Source organism: Lissotriton vulgaris, chromosome 5, assembly GCF_964263255.1.
Source record: "Lissotriton vulgaris chromosome 5, aLisVul1.2, whole genome shotgun sequence".
In the NCBI taxonomy this organism is placed as follows: Eukaryota; Metazoa; Chordata; class Amphibia; order Caudata; family Salamandridae; genus Lissotriton; species Lissotriton vulgaris.
The window spans coordinates 516,390,158-516,405,826 of record NC_141693.1 but is presented as its reverse complement, the minus strand read 5'-3'; the positions used below and the strand labels follow the sequence as shown (position 1 = coordinate 516,405,826).

At 47.6% G+C, this 15,669-nt stretch overlaps 1 protein-coding gene across 2 annotated transcripts in view; it reads left to right on the top strand.

Moving 5' to 3' along the window:
• The window catches only part of STAMBPL1 (STAM binding protein like 1), a 305,486-nt gene that overhangs the window by 126,357 nt on the left and 163,460 nt on the right, over positions 1-15,669 (top strand). For both annotated transcript variants that reach the window (XM_086921944.1, XM_086921943.1), the window contains one exon: positions 2,341-2,558. In XM_086921944.1, coding sequence (XP_086778070.1) covers positions 2,341-2,558 — 218 coding nt within the window. The remainder of the gene's footprint in view (positions 1-2,340; positions 2,559-15,669) is intronic.

Here is a 15,669-nt window from a genome sequence, read left to right as displayed (position 1 = left end):
GTCCAAAACATATGCACCCACTCTCACCCATACAGTCACACACACCCCATCACTCCCCTATACAGCCTCTCACATACCCATTCACTCACCCATACACCAGACACTCCTACCCACTCACTCACCCATACAGCCACTCAAACACTCACTCACGCACATACAAATACAGCCACTCACTCACCCATACAACCACTCACATACCCATAAAGGTACTCAGACAGCTACTGACACATGGATGCATAAAGTGTCACACAGTCACTTACATAACATGTGTTACAAATAGTATACTTTGTGTACTAGTAATGAGGGATACCATTTCAACTTTTGTGGTACCTTGATATATATGTTAACACAGAAACTTTCAGAAAACACTCAGTCACTGGTCATCTGTGATGTCATTTGAGATGTCATCCGTGATGTCACTGACCATGCCATAGGTTATGTAATATGTGAGGTCATAAGCAATGAATTGCGAGCTGCAAGAGGCAAAATGAAGGTAAGCAATGAGCAGAAAGAGGCAAGATAAAGGTCACAAATGAGCAGAAAGAGGTAGAATAAATGTCAGAGACAAGCAGAATGAGGGGCTATGAAGGTCAACAACGAGCAGAGAGGCAAAATGGAGGTCAGAAACAAGCAGAAAATTAGTAGAGAGTAAGCAGAACCCACTCGGGCCCTGATGCACCTACTCACAGAACAACTCACTCTCATACCCACTCAGACACTCATGTGCCCACTTATAAAATTATTCACACTCTCTCACCCACTCACAGATCTACTCAGAGACTCACGCCCAACTCACAGACCCACTCAGAGACTCACACACTCACAGACCCACACACCCACCATCTCAGACACTCATGCAATTACTCACAGATTGACTGGCACACTCATAGAGGCACTCGCAAACCCACTCAGACACTCATGCACCCACTCAGACACTGACCCACCCACTCACAGATCCACTCATTTTCTCACCCACCCACAGAGACACTCATGCACTCACTCACTCACGTACTCCCTCTCAAAGGTTACAGGTTACAGTTAGGAAATAACATTAAAAAAACTGTTTGGTCGCAGCCATATTTAAATCAGTCTTGACCCTGTACCCCAAACTGCCAGGCCAGGTCCTTGAATCCAGTGGCATAGTGTGGCCGGGTCCAAACTAAGGTTGCATGGTGACCAAAAAATGATGGGTTTAACCCAGATCTCTGACAGGGTGAATGTTTGCCCTTGCCATTTACTGCTACTTACCTCACATATTACATCGGTAATGACATCTTCTATGACATCATTCATAGTATAACTGCAACATTTGCAATACAACTATTGATGACAAAAATATGCATGGTGGTGGCGCGAGTAATAGTGACCATAGGGCATGAGGTACAATTTCTTAAGGTAAGTAAAACTGTTGAATTTCTATGGTTTTGTGCATGTACAATCTGAACCTAACTAGAACTGCCCTCTAACATTTATTTTTTGTGAATAAAATCTATCTATCTATCTATCTATCTATCTATCTATCTATCTATCTATCTATCTATCTATCTATCTATCTATCTATCATTACAGCAAACCTGCTCAAAAAGACATCTTTTGTGTTTTGATGGAAATCCACTTAGTAATTTTTGAGATACTTGCGTTACTAAACTTTGGTGTATCTCCACCTAGTGCCTCTTAAGAACATATAGAAAGGTGCAGAATTGCTCTAGTTCATTTTCTCTGTCTGGTTTATTTTGCAGAAGTTATGCAGGCACTCTCTCGTGCAGGCAGTCTCGTGCTCAGGCAGTCTTTCAGAATTGCATGATCCCATAAACATGTTCTTGCATTGTGTGGGCACTTTCACACTCAGAGTTTCCCAGTTAGGGTTTTTCCCACTCACACTCTCCCTCTACAGTCACTCTCCCATCCATGCATTCACACAGACATTTACACATAGGCAACGTTTTTATCCTAAGGCATGGATCTATGCATGCCATACAGCCCTCTGGAAGCTGTTCTTGCCCTCTATTTGTTCCTGAGTGGAAGGTGTTCTCTGGTCACCTTTCATATCGTACAGAAAGAAAGAGGTCGACATTGTTAAATTTACAACTCTCTAATTATTATTTTTTGTGGGCAAATTAAGAGTTTCCGAACTAAAATGTATGCCATGTTTAACGTTATGAAACGTACTTCAAGTATGTATGGATTATGTAGTTAACTTACTTACAATTTAGCTTTTGTTACCGCATTAGTACTGCTGCCTTAAACAAGGATGTTATATATTTTAATCTATCTTTGTTACATATTATGATGCATCCTTAAGCCACACGAAGAGTGAATATGATTTGTATTTGTTTGCAGAAGAAACTGGTTGCAATGCCTGACCACACAGATGTCTCCTTGAGCCCAGAAGAGCGGGTCCGTGCCTTAAGCAAGCTAGGTTGCAATATCACAATTAATGAAGACATTACTCCACGACGGTATTTCAGATCTGGTGTGGAAATGGAACGCATGGCATGCGTATATCTAGAGGAAGGAAATCTCGAAAATGCTTTTGTTCTTTACAATAAGTTTATAACGTACGTACTTATTCTACTGCTATTTATGAATTGTTTGCCCATGTGGGAAATGCAATTATTTGATGTATGTTTTGAGACTGTACAGCAGTTCAGTTCTTTGAATATCTTATTCCCAGTGATAAAAACGCTGATAGGCTTTTAAGTTTTAAGCCAGCTAAAATACACACTACATGAGATATATTTTTATTACGTCTATCTAAATGCGAACTGTGTATTTCTATTTGTTATAGTGAAGTGCTGCCTACTGCAAAGAAATGCAATATTATATTATTTTTTATTCTCTTACGTTTTACTTTATTTAACATTTTTGCTTTAAAAAAGTTTGAATTTTTTTTATCATACTTTATTGGCCAAAAGTCTTAGACTATGTTTTAAGCCTCACAACAGGTGTTTTTCATTTTCAGTGTTTTGATTGGATGAATTACACACTTCCACTGCTGACATCAGTGAACTATTTGTTGCATCTGGGGTATAAGCTTTCCTCTGGCTATTGTTGACCCTGGACCCCATTTGACCTCTCTGAAAGTAAGTGAATGATGGAGGTCAGAGAGGGCTGAGGGTGGTGAGGGACCTGCCATGACTATATGCCCATCAGCCATAGAGCTCCCCAACGACAACCCGCCCTAACAAGATCAGGACCAGAGAGGACTGCTGGCGGTGAGCGGCTTGCTGGAGCTGCATGCCTGGGGCAGGAGAGCGCCCCTACAACATTGCTGGTGAGGGCAGTGCTGCCTGCCCCAATGTGATCTGGGCCAGAGAGGGCTGCGGGTGTTAAGCGGCCTACTAGGGCTGCGTGGCCTGAGGGCCTGAGAGCGCCCCTACATCAGAGATCCTCTGCAAAGGCTTTGGTGGCCTGGAAGTGGCTAATAGAGGGACTCTGACTCAGGATTTATTTGGCGGCCTGTGATGGCCTAGTAGCTTTCCAGCTATGGCCAGCCCTACGTGCAGGAAGCACAGCCATGCTGGGATTGGCTTGCCTGGGGCACTCAGAGGCTGCATGGTGATGGGGGCCAGTGTGGGGTGACTGGGCCCAAGGGGGCCAGTGCTGTCCTGGTGGGGGAGGCTGGGACCGGTTTGCATTCACCTAGAAGCAGGGTGTCTTATGCCAGCAGTGATTGGGCCCAGGGAATGGCAGTGCCTGGGTAGTGGCTACCAAGTACCAAGCAACAGCGCTCCCAGCGAGGAGTAGCAGCAACCCTGAGCAACGAGTGCCATACCTGACTCCACAGTGCTGAGGAGGACGGGTCCAGGTAGGTCTACTCTGGGGGTGACCGGTGCAGGTATGCCCCTGGTGGTGGCTAGCTGCGTACTGCCTGGCTTGTAGGTGGAGTAGCCTGGCACATCTCCTCCCTGAGGGGCAAGAGGACTGCTGAGGGCCTGTTTCTGGTTTTCTGGCTTTCTGTGCTTGTGCGAGGGCCCCCATGACTGGACGTGCTAACTCTGGGGAAAACACTGTGGCTGACCTGGACAATGGGACTTGGAATGTTTGTATGACACTGTGGAGTGGTGGCAGAAGTGAGGTGGCTGCTGAAGGGGGTTGGTGATCTTGAGATTGCAGGACTGCCGTAAGCATGGCCCCCTGCACCATTTAGAGCTACAGTGCTGTGGGTCATGCTCGGGTGGTAGACAGGCGTTGCAGAGCACAGGAAGACTCCTGGCAGTTTGTGGGCAAATTTCGAGCATTGCACTGTGTTGCCCATCTTCCATCCTCTCAATATGGGTAAGGACAGGCCCCAGTAGCAACAGCAGAGGAATACTATTATGATGTACACTACATCCCGTCAGGCGACTCAGAGAAGCACTCATTCAGAGCACCTGTCTATGCTGAAGCCCTCACCGGAGGGCAGGAGAAACTCTCCCATGCTGCACTTTTGGAGGTGATACAGGGGTCGAGAGTGGCCCTGGAGGGGCAGATTAAAGGGGTGTCCATAGAGGTTAACTTGTTGGTAGCAGACCTCCACAAAGTAGCTGAAAAAGTTGAGAATGCTGAAACCAACATTACTACCCTGCAAACTGAAGTGAAGCAGCTCAAGAAACAGGTTGCCCATTTGCAGACAGTCTCAAATACCCTGGAGCACAGAGTTGAGGATGTTGAAGGGAGTTCCAGGAGAAATAATGTGCAGCTGCTTTGCTTCCCTGAGTAGGTGGATGTTTAATCTGCTGAACGCTTCCTGGAACATTGGGTGAGGAATGGGTTGTGCTCTAAAGATTTGTCTGATGTCTTCATCATTGAAAGAGTTCATAGGGCATTGGTGCTGGCCCCACCACCTGGCACTCCTCCATGGGTGTTTATCGCTAGAATCTTGAAATATTGGGGCAGGGATGCAATCCTGAGAACGGCTCAGGAGTCTTCAATCCCACAGTTTGAAAATTGCAGAATAGCTATATATCCTGATTACGCAGGAAAAGAGAAAATCTTTCCTTGAGGTTAAGAGGAAACTACGTACTACGAACCTTGGGTATATGCTTTTATATCCATTCCTTGGAAGCCTGGAGGATGTTAGGTTCTGGTTAGATATGTTGGAAATTCACCCTGCTCGCACATTGAGTAATGCAGATCTCTTTCATACTCGAAGTGAAAGTGAATGGCGGAAGTCCCTTCGATAGAGTGATGGCTGTAGGGCCACAGTGGGAGTATTGGCCGAATCTTGGTCCATGAGGATGGTACAATGGCTGCTACTGAACTTGATACATTACAGATACCCAAGATTCTGGTGAGCGGACTGTGCAGGAGTATGAGATGCTGGTGGAACTTTCCCAAGAGATTGACGTTGTACCGGGCATGATTCCATCCCGAGGGGCTGGAGTGGAACACTACTTTCTTTTCCGCTTTATTTCTGGGAATATTTGGCTACTGTTTGGCTGAAGGACCATGCTTGATGGGAGGGGTGCTGTAGGAAATAGTGTTACTCAACTCGAGGAGGCTCTGAAATATTGAGCCATTTGGATTTTTGTGATAAGCCTGAGATGTAGGAATATCTTACTTCATGGGCTTGCTAATTTCCCCATCTCCGGTGTTCTCCTTAATCTGTAGTGGTCATTATCCTCAATGGGTGAGGGGGTGGGGTGTTTGGCTGGGCTTGCTGGCCTCTCGTCAGAATGGTATGCTTGAGGTGTGCTTGTTGTGAGTGTTGGTGGATGCAGGGATGTGATTTTTGGAATGACTGAGTGGGGTTTGTTTTTATTGTTGGTTCGCTTTGTGATGCTGAACGTCCAGATGCATTGATCACTGTGAACCTATATGCACTGTTTGTGTCCGTACGTGCATGTCCGGGTGAGGGTTCTGTTGGACTTGGGTCCTGTTGGTGTTTTTGTTGGAACTACTACCATTATGTCACAGGGGGAAAGTTAGGATTTGTCTGCAATGTGATGTAAATGTAAATGTATGTTATTTTACAATGTGTGCCTTAGGAATGTTTAAGCTCCTTACTTGGAATGTGCGGGGCTAGGATCTTCTAAGAAGCGATACCGGGTGCACTCCTTCCTTAAGAGGCGCAAAGTAGATATTGCATGATTGTAGGAGATTCAGCTCTCTGATGGTGAGGCAGCAAGAAGTGGCGGGGCCAGATGTACAGTGCTAAGTATTCCACTTTTTCTCTTGGGGTACGTATTTGGATGGCGCCAGGGGCTCCCTTTGCACTGACATGCAGGCAGATGGGGAAGGAAGGTACATCTTAATTCACAGCAGGCTTGCTTGTGGAGGAGGTGATCCTGGTAAATACTTATGGGGCCAATATCGACAATGAGACCTTTTATCCGAAGGTATGGACATTATTGCACCAGTGCTCGATACTCTGGTATTATGGGTGGGGGACTTTAATTGCAGGGCAGATGGGGCACTGGATAGGTACCCACCAAGACAATACACCAAACCTAGAATGACAGCAGCCCTTGGTGAGGCTATAGTACACTTGGATCGCTGCGATGTTTGGTGGGCTAAACACCCCTCATCCTAGGATTATTCTTGTTACTTACAGACACATGAAATTTATAGCAGGCGTGATCATATTCTTATAACAGCTTAATTGGGCCCTGATGTTATAGATGTGTCACACCTCTCCTGCTACTTGCTGGATCATTCTCAGGCTTACTGTGAATTTGCATGGGGGGAGTTCAGCAAACTCCGGAGACCTGGTTGCTGCCCCTGAGGTCCTGCAGTACCCCGAGGGAAGGGAAACCTTGTCTTGGGCCTTGAAAGACTACTTCGAGCTCAGTGGGTTTACAACCCAATCTCAGGAAACCGAAGGGGAGAGGATATGAAGATGGTGCTCAGAGGCCCCTGTATCAGTTTGTTGTGTGGGGTGCAGTGCACGTTAGTCTGAGCTGATCAAGGATGATCAAATGCAGGCCCAACAATTGGCACCGGATGGTAGGGATGGGCACCAGGAGGCATTGCAACTCTTGCAAGCAGTCACATAGGTTAGGGAAAGATTGAAGCGGTATACGCTTAAATCGTATCGCCAAGTGCTCTATAGGGAGAGGGACAGAACCGGATGCCTCCTTAGCTGGATTCTTTGGAGGGAGGTTTCACAGCCTGTCGTTTTGCACCTCCATTCTTCTTGGGGTAGGGAGGTTCATACATAGGGGGTATAGTGGACACATTGCAAACTTATTTGTAACAGGTATACCGGGACCCTGCTCCGTCCTCTTGGGCGCCAATTACAATTTTTCTGCCGTAATTGCTGCTACCTCGGCTGGGAGATCTGGATGCTCTGGATTTGGATGCAGTCCTCACAGTGGGGAAGGTTCATATGGCTTTTGGGCAATTACCTCTATGATGAAGGGTTGCACTACATTTCTGCCAAAGCCTGGAGGGGAACTGTTGTATACCTTGGCACATATGGCATTTACGATGATTAATACAGACACTAAGATACTTTGTTAGGTACTTACCCTACCTCTGCACCCTATCATTACTCGAGTAATACACACAGACCAATGCAGATTCATGCCTGGCGCAGTACCTAAATGACCCTGCAGTGACTGATGCACCTGTTACATGAGGTGGAGGGCTGCAATGAAAAACTGGTTGTGGTTTCAATAGACATAGCTAAAGCCTTTGATACAGTTAAGTGGCAATATATTATGCAAGTGTTGGAGGCTATGGGGTTCGGAGCCCACTTATGTTCTTGGGTATGTCTACTGTATACAAAGTCCTCTGCTCGGGTAAAGGTGGGAAGGAGATGTTCCCCTCTGTGGAAAGTGGAGAGGGGCATGCTCCAGGGATGTCTGTTGTCCCCCCTCCTTTTTGTTATAGCACTGGAGCATCTTACTGTTCAGATCCAGCAATATATGGCTTAATGGGAGATTAGGGTGGAGGGCCCCACCCACTTGTTCTCTTTATATTTGGACAATACTCTTTTTTTTGTACCTCTCGTCTCCTCAGTGGTCTCTACCTATCCTGTTATCAAGGTTAACTGCTTTTGGGGAACAATCAGTCCTCCACATCGGTTATGGTAAGTCCCTTGTTCCCGCTAGGGTCTCTGGCTGCCTGTGGAGAGAAGGCCGTAGAGGGGCCTTGGACTCCTTCGGCTATCTGGGAATAGTTATAGTGAATACCCCATAACGGCATGAACAATGCAACATAGAGGGTCATTGAGGGACTACACTTGTGCGATTCTGGACTTAACTTTCACAGTCTTTCATGGGTCATGTGGCTGTCGTTATTATAGTGTTTCTGCCTCGTTGCTTCTACATTATACAGCACTCCTTTGATGTGCTGGTTTTGGCTGTCTTTCATAGGTTACACACTCTCCTGATGTCTCTGACCTGGGCGGGGGCAGAGCAGAGTGGCTAGAGTCCACATGTTGCTACCATTGGAGAAGGGAGCCTTGTGGGTACCTGATCTGGAGCTGTACTATTTGGTAGTCCAAACACAACATGTAACGCATTAGTTAGATGAAGAGAGCACCCGGCAGAAGTAGCTGTTGGGTGATTTAGGGGAGCACCCTTCCCTACCTCAACTCCTAGTACCAGGGGCAGAAACATGTATGTCTTTTATTTAGTCAGACATACTGCCTCACTGTGGGAACGTACTGTTTAGTGTTTTGGGCAGGGCCCTGTTTGCTTGGGATTTGGTCTTCTGGGATCTCCCGGCCTTTAGACTGCTAGGGGCTCCTTTGGACTTTACTGCCAGAGCAGGTGGTTGTGAGGTACTGGGGAAATCTGTTTCCTAATGAGTAGTTTATGCACTTTGAGGCGGTTCAGGAATGCTTCCATGTAGGGCCAGGCCAATTTCTGAAGCATACTAGTATTGCTTCTATTGTGCAGGACATATGGCCCTCATTTCCTTTGGCCGTGGCTACCTCTTACTTTTTCATGCCTACTGGAGTGAGGCGGGAGCCGCCACATGAGATTCCACTTTTACATGGCACTAATGCAGACCGTAAGTGTGATTCATTCCCAGCGTGGGTGGCCAGGGAGTGGGATCTGGGGGTTCTGTTTGATGTCAATTGGCAACGGGTGTGTGCACAGGTGAAGATGGTGTAGAGTAATGCACGTTTCAAACTCCTGCACTTCCTTCATTGTTGACATTTAACACCAGTATTAATAAATACATAGAATAGATCCTGGTAGGGCTGAGGTGTCACAGGTGTCATGTGCTGGCAGCCTCCTTCCTGCACATAGCATGGTCATGTCCTGAGGTGTATGCCTACTGGGGGAATGTGTTGATTCGACTGAGGCCTGTAGTGTGGCTTCCTGTGGTTATGGACTCTGTTGTTTACTAGTTGAGAAGTCCGTAGGCCAAGGGCCAAAAAATGGCTGTTAAGTTCCGTCACTTTCTGTTCTTATTGGCCAACAGATGGGTCATGATTTCTTGGATGGTTCAGATTGGAACAAGTGAAAAAAGGCGGGTGGCTGATATGGTTCAACGGGCTGTGGCTCAGGAGGCCCATCTGCGGAGGTGTAGGCGTGATGAGAGGGCTTAGGAGAACATTACAGAGTGGGTGGGACTGCTGGATGGGTTTACTAATCCAGAAGGGGTACATTATTCCTCCACGTCTGAGGATGGAGGGTCCTGATTCTGCTGACGCGCAGAATGATTCTATTATGTTTTGGCCAGGGCAGGATATTAGGAAGAGGAAGGGGTGGGATTGTAGTTCGGAAGGCATGTAAATATGTATGCTGGACGGATCATCAATGTAATGTTAAATTGATACTAATGCAAGATCTTAACCTTCACTGTGACATTGTGGATTTTGGCAAGTAGTTTGGTACCTGTTGATGCCAGTTTGATTTTTATTAACCCCTTCCGTGCTCCCGTCGGCCATTGGCTGTCGCGAGGACTACCTCGTTGGTGCTGCGAACGGCCAACACGGCCCGCCCACTCCGTGGAATGCCCGCACTGCGGCGAAATAATCACCTTGGTAAACGGGTTAAACCAATAAAATATATATGTCTATATATATATATATATATATATATATATATATATCCAACACACCCTTCTTTACTGGAAAGAAAGCTGAGGCCACACGGGGAACATCGAGGAAGCTGCTTTAATACAAGAGTTGTGGCGAATGCATTTCGGCATGTGAATGCCTTCCTCAGCGCCCAAGCAGTCGAAGTTTGGTCCTTAGCGCCACTGTGAGTCCCAGCATAATGTCGGTAATCCGAACACAAGCTCCGCCCCCAGCAAGGTTGCTGACACACCTGATGCGAGTCCGTGATCTTCCCTGGACTGCAGGACCCAGAATGCACAGTAAGGCTGCCAGGTCAGGTGTGGGTGGGGGAAATTCTGCCAAAGTGGTAGCGCTCAATGCAGGACACAGCGCAAAGTCCCAAAATTAATCTTCCTGCCAGACAATCCAGTGAAAAGCACCTCCTCGGGTCCCCAACTGCTCCAGCCTTGTTAATGGGGAATCGTATTTAGTGGTGGTAGCCAGGCAATGCTCGCCGCCCAGCTTGAGGTGAAATGCCTCCAAACCACCTACTTTTATTCCCAAAACCGGGCGAGCCCAGACTGACCGATCCCTCGGTGAACAAAACTGCCAACTGCAGGAAGCCAGTAAAGTCCGGGCCGCTTAAAGGAGCAGGAGCCTCAGAAACACGCCTCTGGCTGGCGTGATAAATGTCCAACACACCCTTCTTTACTGGAAAGAAAGCTGAGGCCACACGGGGAACATCGAGGAAGCTGCTTTAATACAAGAGTTGTGGCGAATGCATTTCGGCATGTGAATGCCTTCCTCAGCGCCCAAGCAGTCGAAGTTTGGTCCTTAGCGCCACTGTGAGTCCCAGCATAATGTCGGTAATCCGAACACAAGCTCCGCCCCCAGCAAGGTTGCTGACACACCTGATGCGAGTCCGTGATCTTCCCTGGACTGCAGGACCCAGAATGCACAGTAAGGCTGCCAGGTCAGGTGTGGGTGGGGGAAATTCTGCCAAAGTGGTAGCGCTCAATGCAGGACACAGCGCAAAGTCCCAAAATTAATCTTCCTGCCAGACAATCCAGTGAAAAGCACCTCCTCGGGTCCCCAACTGCTCCAGCCTTGTTAATGGGGAATCGTATTTAGTGGTGGTAGCCAGGCAATGCTCGCCGCCCAGCTTGAGGTGAAATGCCTCCAAACCACCTACTTTTATTCCCAAAACCGGGCGAGCCCAGACTGACCGATCCCTCGGTGAACAAAACTGCCAACTGCAGGAAGCCAGTAAAGTCCGGGCCGCTTAAAGGAGCAGGAGCCTCAGAAACACGCCTCTGGCTGGCGTGATAAATGTCCAACACACCCTTCTTTACTGGAAAGAAAGCTGAGGCCACACGGGGAACATCGAGGAAGCTGCTTTAATACAAGAGTTGTGGCGAATGCATTTCGGCATGTGAATGCCTTCCTCAGCGCCCAAGCAGTCGAAGTTTGGTCCTTAGCGCCACTGTGAGTCCCAGCATAATGTCGGTAATCCGAACACAAGCTCCGCCCCCAGCAAGGTTGCTGACACACCTGATGCGAGTCCGTGATCTTCCCTGGACTGCAGGACCCAGAATGCACAGTAAGGCTGCCAGGTCAGGTGTGGGTGGGGGAAATTCTGCCAAAGTGGTAGCGCTCAATGCAGGACACAGCGCAAAGTCCCAAAATTAATCTTCCTGCCAGACAATCCAGTGAAAAGCACCTCCTCGGGTCCCCAACTGCTCCAGCCTTGTTAATGGGGAATCGTATTTAGTGGTGGTAGCCAGGCAATGCTCGCCGCCCAGCTTGAGGTGAAATGCCTCCAAACCACCTACTTTTATTCCCAAAACCGGGCGAGCCCAGACTGACCGATCCCTCGGTGAACAAAACTGCCAACTGCAGGAAGCCAGTAAAGTCCGGGCCGCTTAAAGGAGCAGGAGCCTCAGAAACACGCCTCTGGCTGGCGTGATAAATGTCCAACACACCCTTCTTTACTGGAAAGAAAGCTGAGGCCACACGGGGAACATCGAGGAAGCTGCTTTAATACAAGAGTTGTGGCGAATGCATTTCGGCATGTGAATGCCTTCCTCAGCGCCCAAGCAGTCGAAGTTTGGTCCTTAGCGCCACTGTGAGTCCCAGCATAATGTCGGTAATCCGAACACAAGCTCCGCCCCCAGCAAGGTTGCTGACACACCTGATGCGAGTCCGTGATCTTCCCTGGACTGCAGGACCCAGAATGCACAGTAAGGCTGCCAGGTCAGGTGTGGGTGGGGGAAATTCTGCCAAAGTGGTAGCGCTCAATGCAGGACACAGCGCAAAGTCCCAAAATTAATCTTCCTGCCAGACAATCCAGTGAAAAGCACCTCCTCGGGTCCCCAACTGCTCCAGCCTTGTTAATGGGGAATCGTATTTAGTGGTGGTAGCCAGGCAATGCTCGCCGCCCAGCTTGAGGTGAAATGCCTCCAAACCACCTACTTTTATTCCCAAAACCGGGCGAGCCCAGACTGACCGATCCCTCGGTGAACAAAACTGCCAACTGCAGGAAGCCAGTAAAGTCCGGGCCGCTTAAAGGAGCAGGAGCCTCAGAAACACGCCTCTGGCTGGCGTGATAAATGTCCAACACACCCTTCTTTACTGGAAAGAAAGCTGAGGCCACACGGGGAACATCGAGGAAGCTGCTTTAATACAAGAGTTGTGGCGAATGCATTTCGGCATGTGAATGCCTTCCTCAGCGCCCAAGCAGTCGAAGTTTGGTCCTTAGCGCCACTGTGAGTCCCAGCATAATGTCGGTAATCCGAACACAAGCTCCGCCCCCAGCAAGGTTGCTGACACACCTGATGCGAGTCCGTGATCTTCCCTGGACTGCAGGACCCAGAATGCACAGTAAGGCTGCCAGGTCAGGTGTGGGTGGGGGAAATTCTGCCAAAGTGGTAGCGCTCAATGCAGGACACAGCGCAAAGTCCCAAAATTAATCTTCCTGCCAGACAATCCAGTGAAAAGCACCTCCTCGGGTCCCCAACTGCTCCAGCCTTGTTAATGGGGAATCGTATATATATTGTTTTTAATGTTTGACTTTTTCAACAAAAGGCATGTACTGAACTGAGCTGCTTGCAGATGCCCCCCCCCCCCACACCTTTTGTCCCAATTTGAACTGCTAGATGTTGTGGTAATTGATCTAAAGCCCAGGAGGGAGGGCACATTATATTATATGTGTGAAAATATATGTGCAAGAATATATTACCCTGTGGTAGCATTCTAAATGTAATTCAACCGCAAGTGACTGGCGGTCCATCGGATAACATGGACTGGCATATGGGCATTACCTATATGTCCAACTCCATGATGGTCCAGCCAATTTCCTTCGTGTTTGGTGTCAAACCTGTGCCTTTTCACCCTCAACATGATAGTGTTGGTGAGGTTAAACCAGCATGTACCTAGGCGCATGTACCTAGGTGACTCTTTAGAAAGTGTCCTCAAAGTTAACCCAGTGTTCTCATGCCTTGGTGGGCTTTTTCTAAGGTTTCTGCCAAGACATAAGTCTGACCTCATGCTGGGGAGTGTGTGCCATCCCAAGAGTCCAAAGACAAAGACCGAGTGAGCAGGAGGTGACCCCTACCCCACACAAGATGGCTAGTGATTAGACCGGTGCAGTGGTGAGCCTCAAAGGCTTCACTGGTAACACTGGACAAAGGAATTTGTCCCCCACTGGTGGACAAAGCCTCCCCTTGACCCAGGCACTGTTTTTTTGCTGGCTTTGCAGGAGGTGTCTGCCTCCACAAGGCTGACTACACCTCTAGGGTGCTGCAGCTGAGGTATACAGTTGAGGATGGTTTTGGCCATCTTGAATTTAGGCTAGAAATCAGGGTCTGACTAGTTTTAGTGACATACATCCACGGGATGTCGTCATTACTTGGATGGATTAGCCGCAGGACTAGATGGCCATTGGCTACTAGTCCTCACAACCACTAACACCACCTAAATCCAGGATTTAAGGGGGACCTCACATACCAGAACCTTAGATTTGATGTGATAAGAAGAGACCAATTTCCACAACAAGGCAGGACTCCACGAAGAGATGCACTAAGCTCTGCACCTGTGGCCTGTACCCTGGACCCACTAGATTTCGACTTGACCAAGGCAAGAAGCCTTTTCTAAAAGGAAGGTGAACCCCTATGCAAACTCCAGACTTCACAAGAACTCCCTTGGGCTAGATGAACTAGTCCTATGCAGTCAGCAGGCATAAACAGCTATGTCCACGACCTTCAAGTCATGTTTTCGGAGCCGTCTGGCGTGACTGCTGAAAGACCTTGGGCAGGTGGCTTTTGAGAACTTCAGTCCCAGCCCTAAGTTAAGCTCAGCGTGCTACAACATTCCCCTGAGCGAAGATTTCCTCAACCGGAGTACTTGCAGGTACCAAGGCTTATGGTGGTCAGTCCGACTACAGCCTGCTTTACTCGAAGCGTCAAGAGAAAAGATTTACCCGCAGGAATGACCAACCACCGCTATGGCTCCATCGTAAAAATATTGCATTTGTTTTTATCCTCTGTTGACACATTGCCAGCCTCTCTGGCCACGGTTCCAGTTCAGCACCATGGGTAGCCAAGAGCACCTCTGCACCCGAGTCCCCTGAGCCAGGTAGATCGGATCTGCCTGGAGACTCCTGGTCCGGGGCCAGTTCCTCGCTTGAATTCCAAAGGGTTTTGTTCAACTCGCCCCGCAAGTACCTTTTTGCTAAAGTAACCATTTCCAATACCAGGAGCCTGATTGACAGCTGCGTTTGTCAGCTATAGTACACCTCAGCACCCAGCTCCTGAGAGCCAGGTAAGATTGTGCTGGCTGTTGTGAACTGGTCTAGGGACTCTTTAAGTGGGTTCCATTGAACTAACTCTTTAAGTTACTGGTTGCGTATATAGTTTTTTTCCGTTAACTGCAACGTTAATGTTTTCACATTGAAAAGTACTGATTTATGTAATTCTTGAAAATTGATACCTCCGAATATACTGTATTATTGATTTACCTCCGAATATACTGTATGTATTGATTTCATTTTGGTGTCTAATCAGAGCTATTTTTATAAATTGGTTATGGGTTTCTCTCGAGTCATGTCAATTACTTATCGTCCATGTTGGTGATGTGAAATGCTTATAACAAGAAAACCTGGTGGTCTGGAAAGGAGCTCACAGGAACTCAAAGAAGAGTCTAAAACTCCTTACAAAGTGAGTCAAGACATGAAATACTGTATAGCCTATATAGACAGGGGAGCAACAGTAAACCAAGAAAACAGAACCTCAAGTGATTGTTGGTGAGACTCAAAGATGAACATTGGATTCCCATCAAAGTCTTGTCATGATCAGTTTTCTCACTTGGTCATCCAAAGTGGGATGGTATGTCTCTTGATCATTGAGACCTTTTCCATTCTCCACGCAAAGTTGGGTCATACCCACAATCATTTTGTAACCATGAAAATAGTGTCGATGGGACCATGTGCAGTGTAATAGCAAAAGAAAAAGTGGTGATTTAAAATAGGGTAAAGAGTCAAAAAGGAATTTTAATGAATATTGACCTCTCCCTAGCTAAAAACAAGAACAGTGCAAAGAAGCAGTTTCAACATGTAACTGCAAAGCGGCCGACATGTTTCAGCCGACAGGGGAAGAGATCCCATAGCTTTCTTTTTTTTTTTTTTGCGAAGACCTTTATTGTGTAATAAAGCCATCAATACAGTGCAGTTGGCC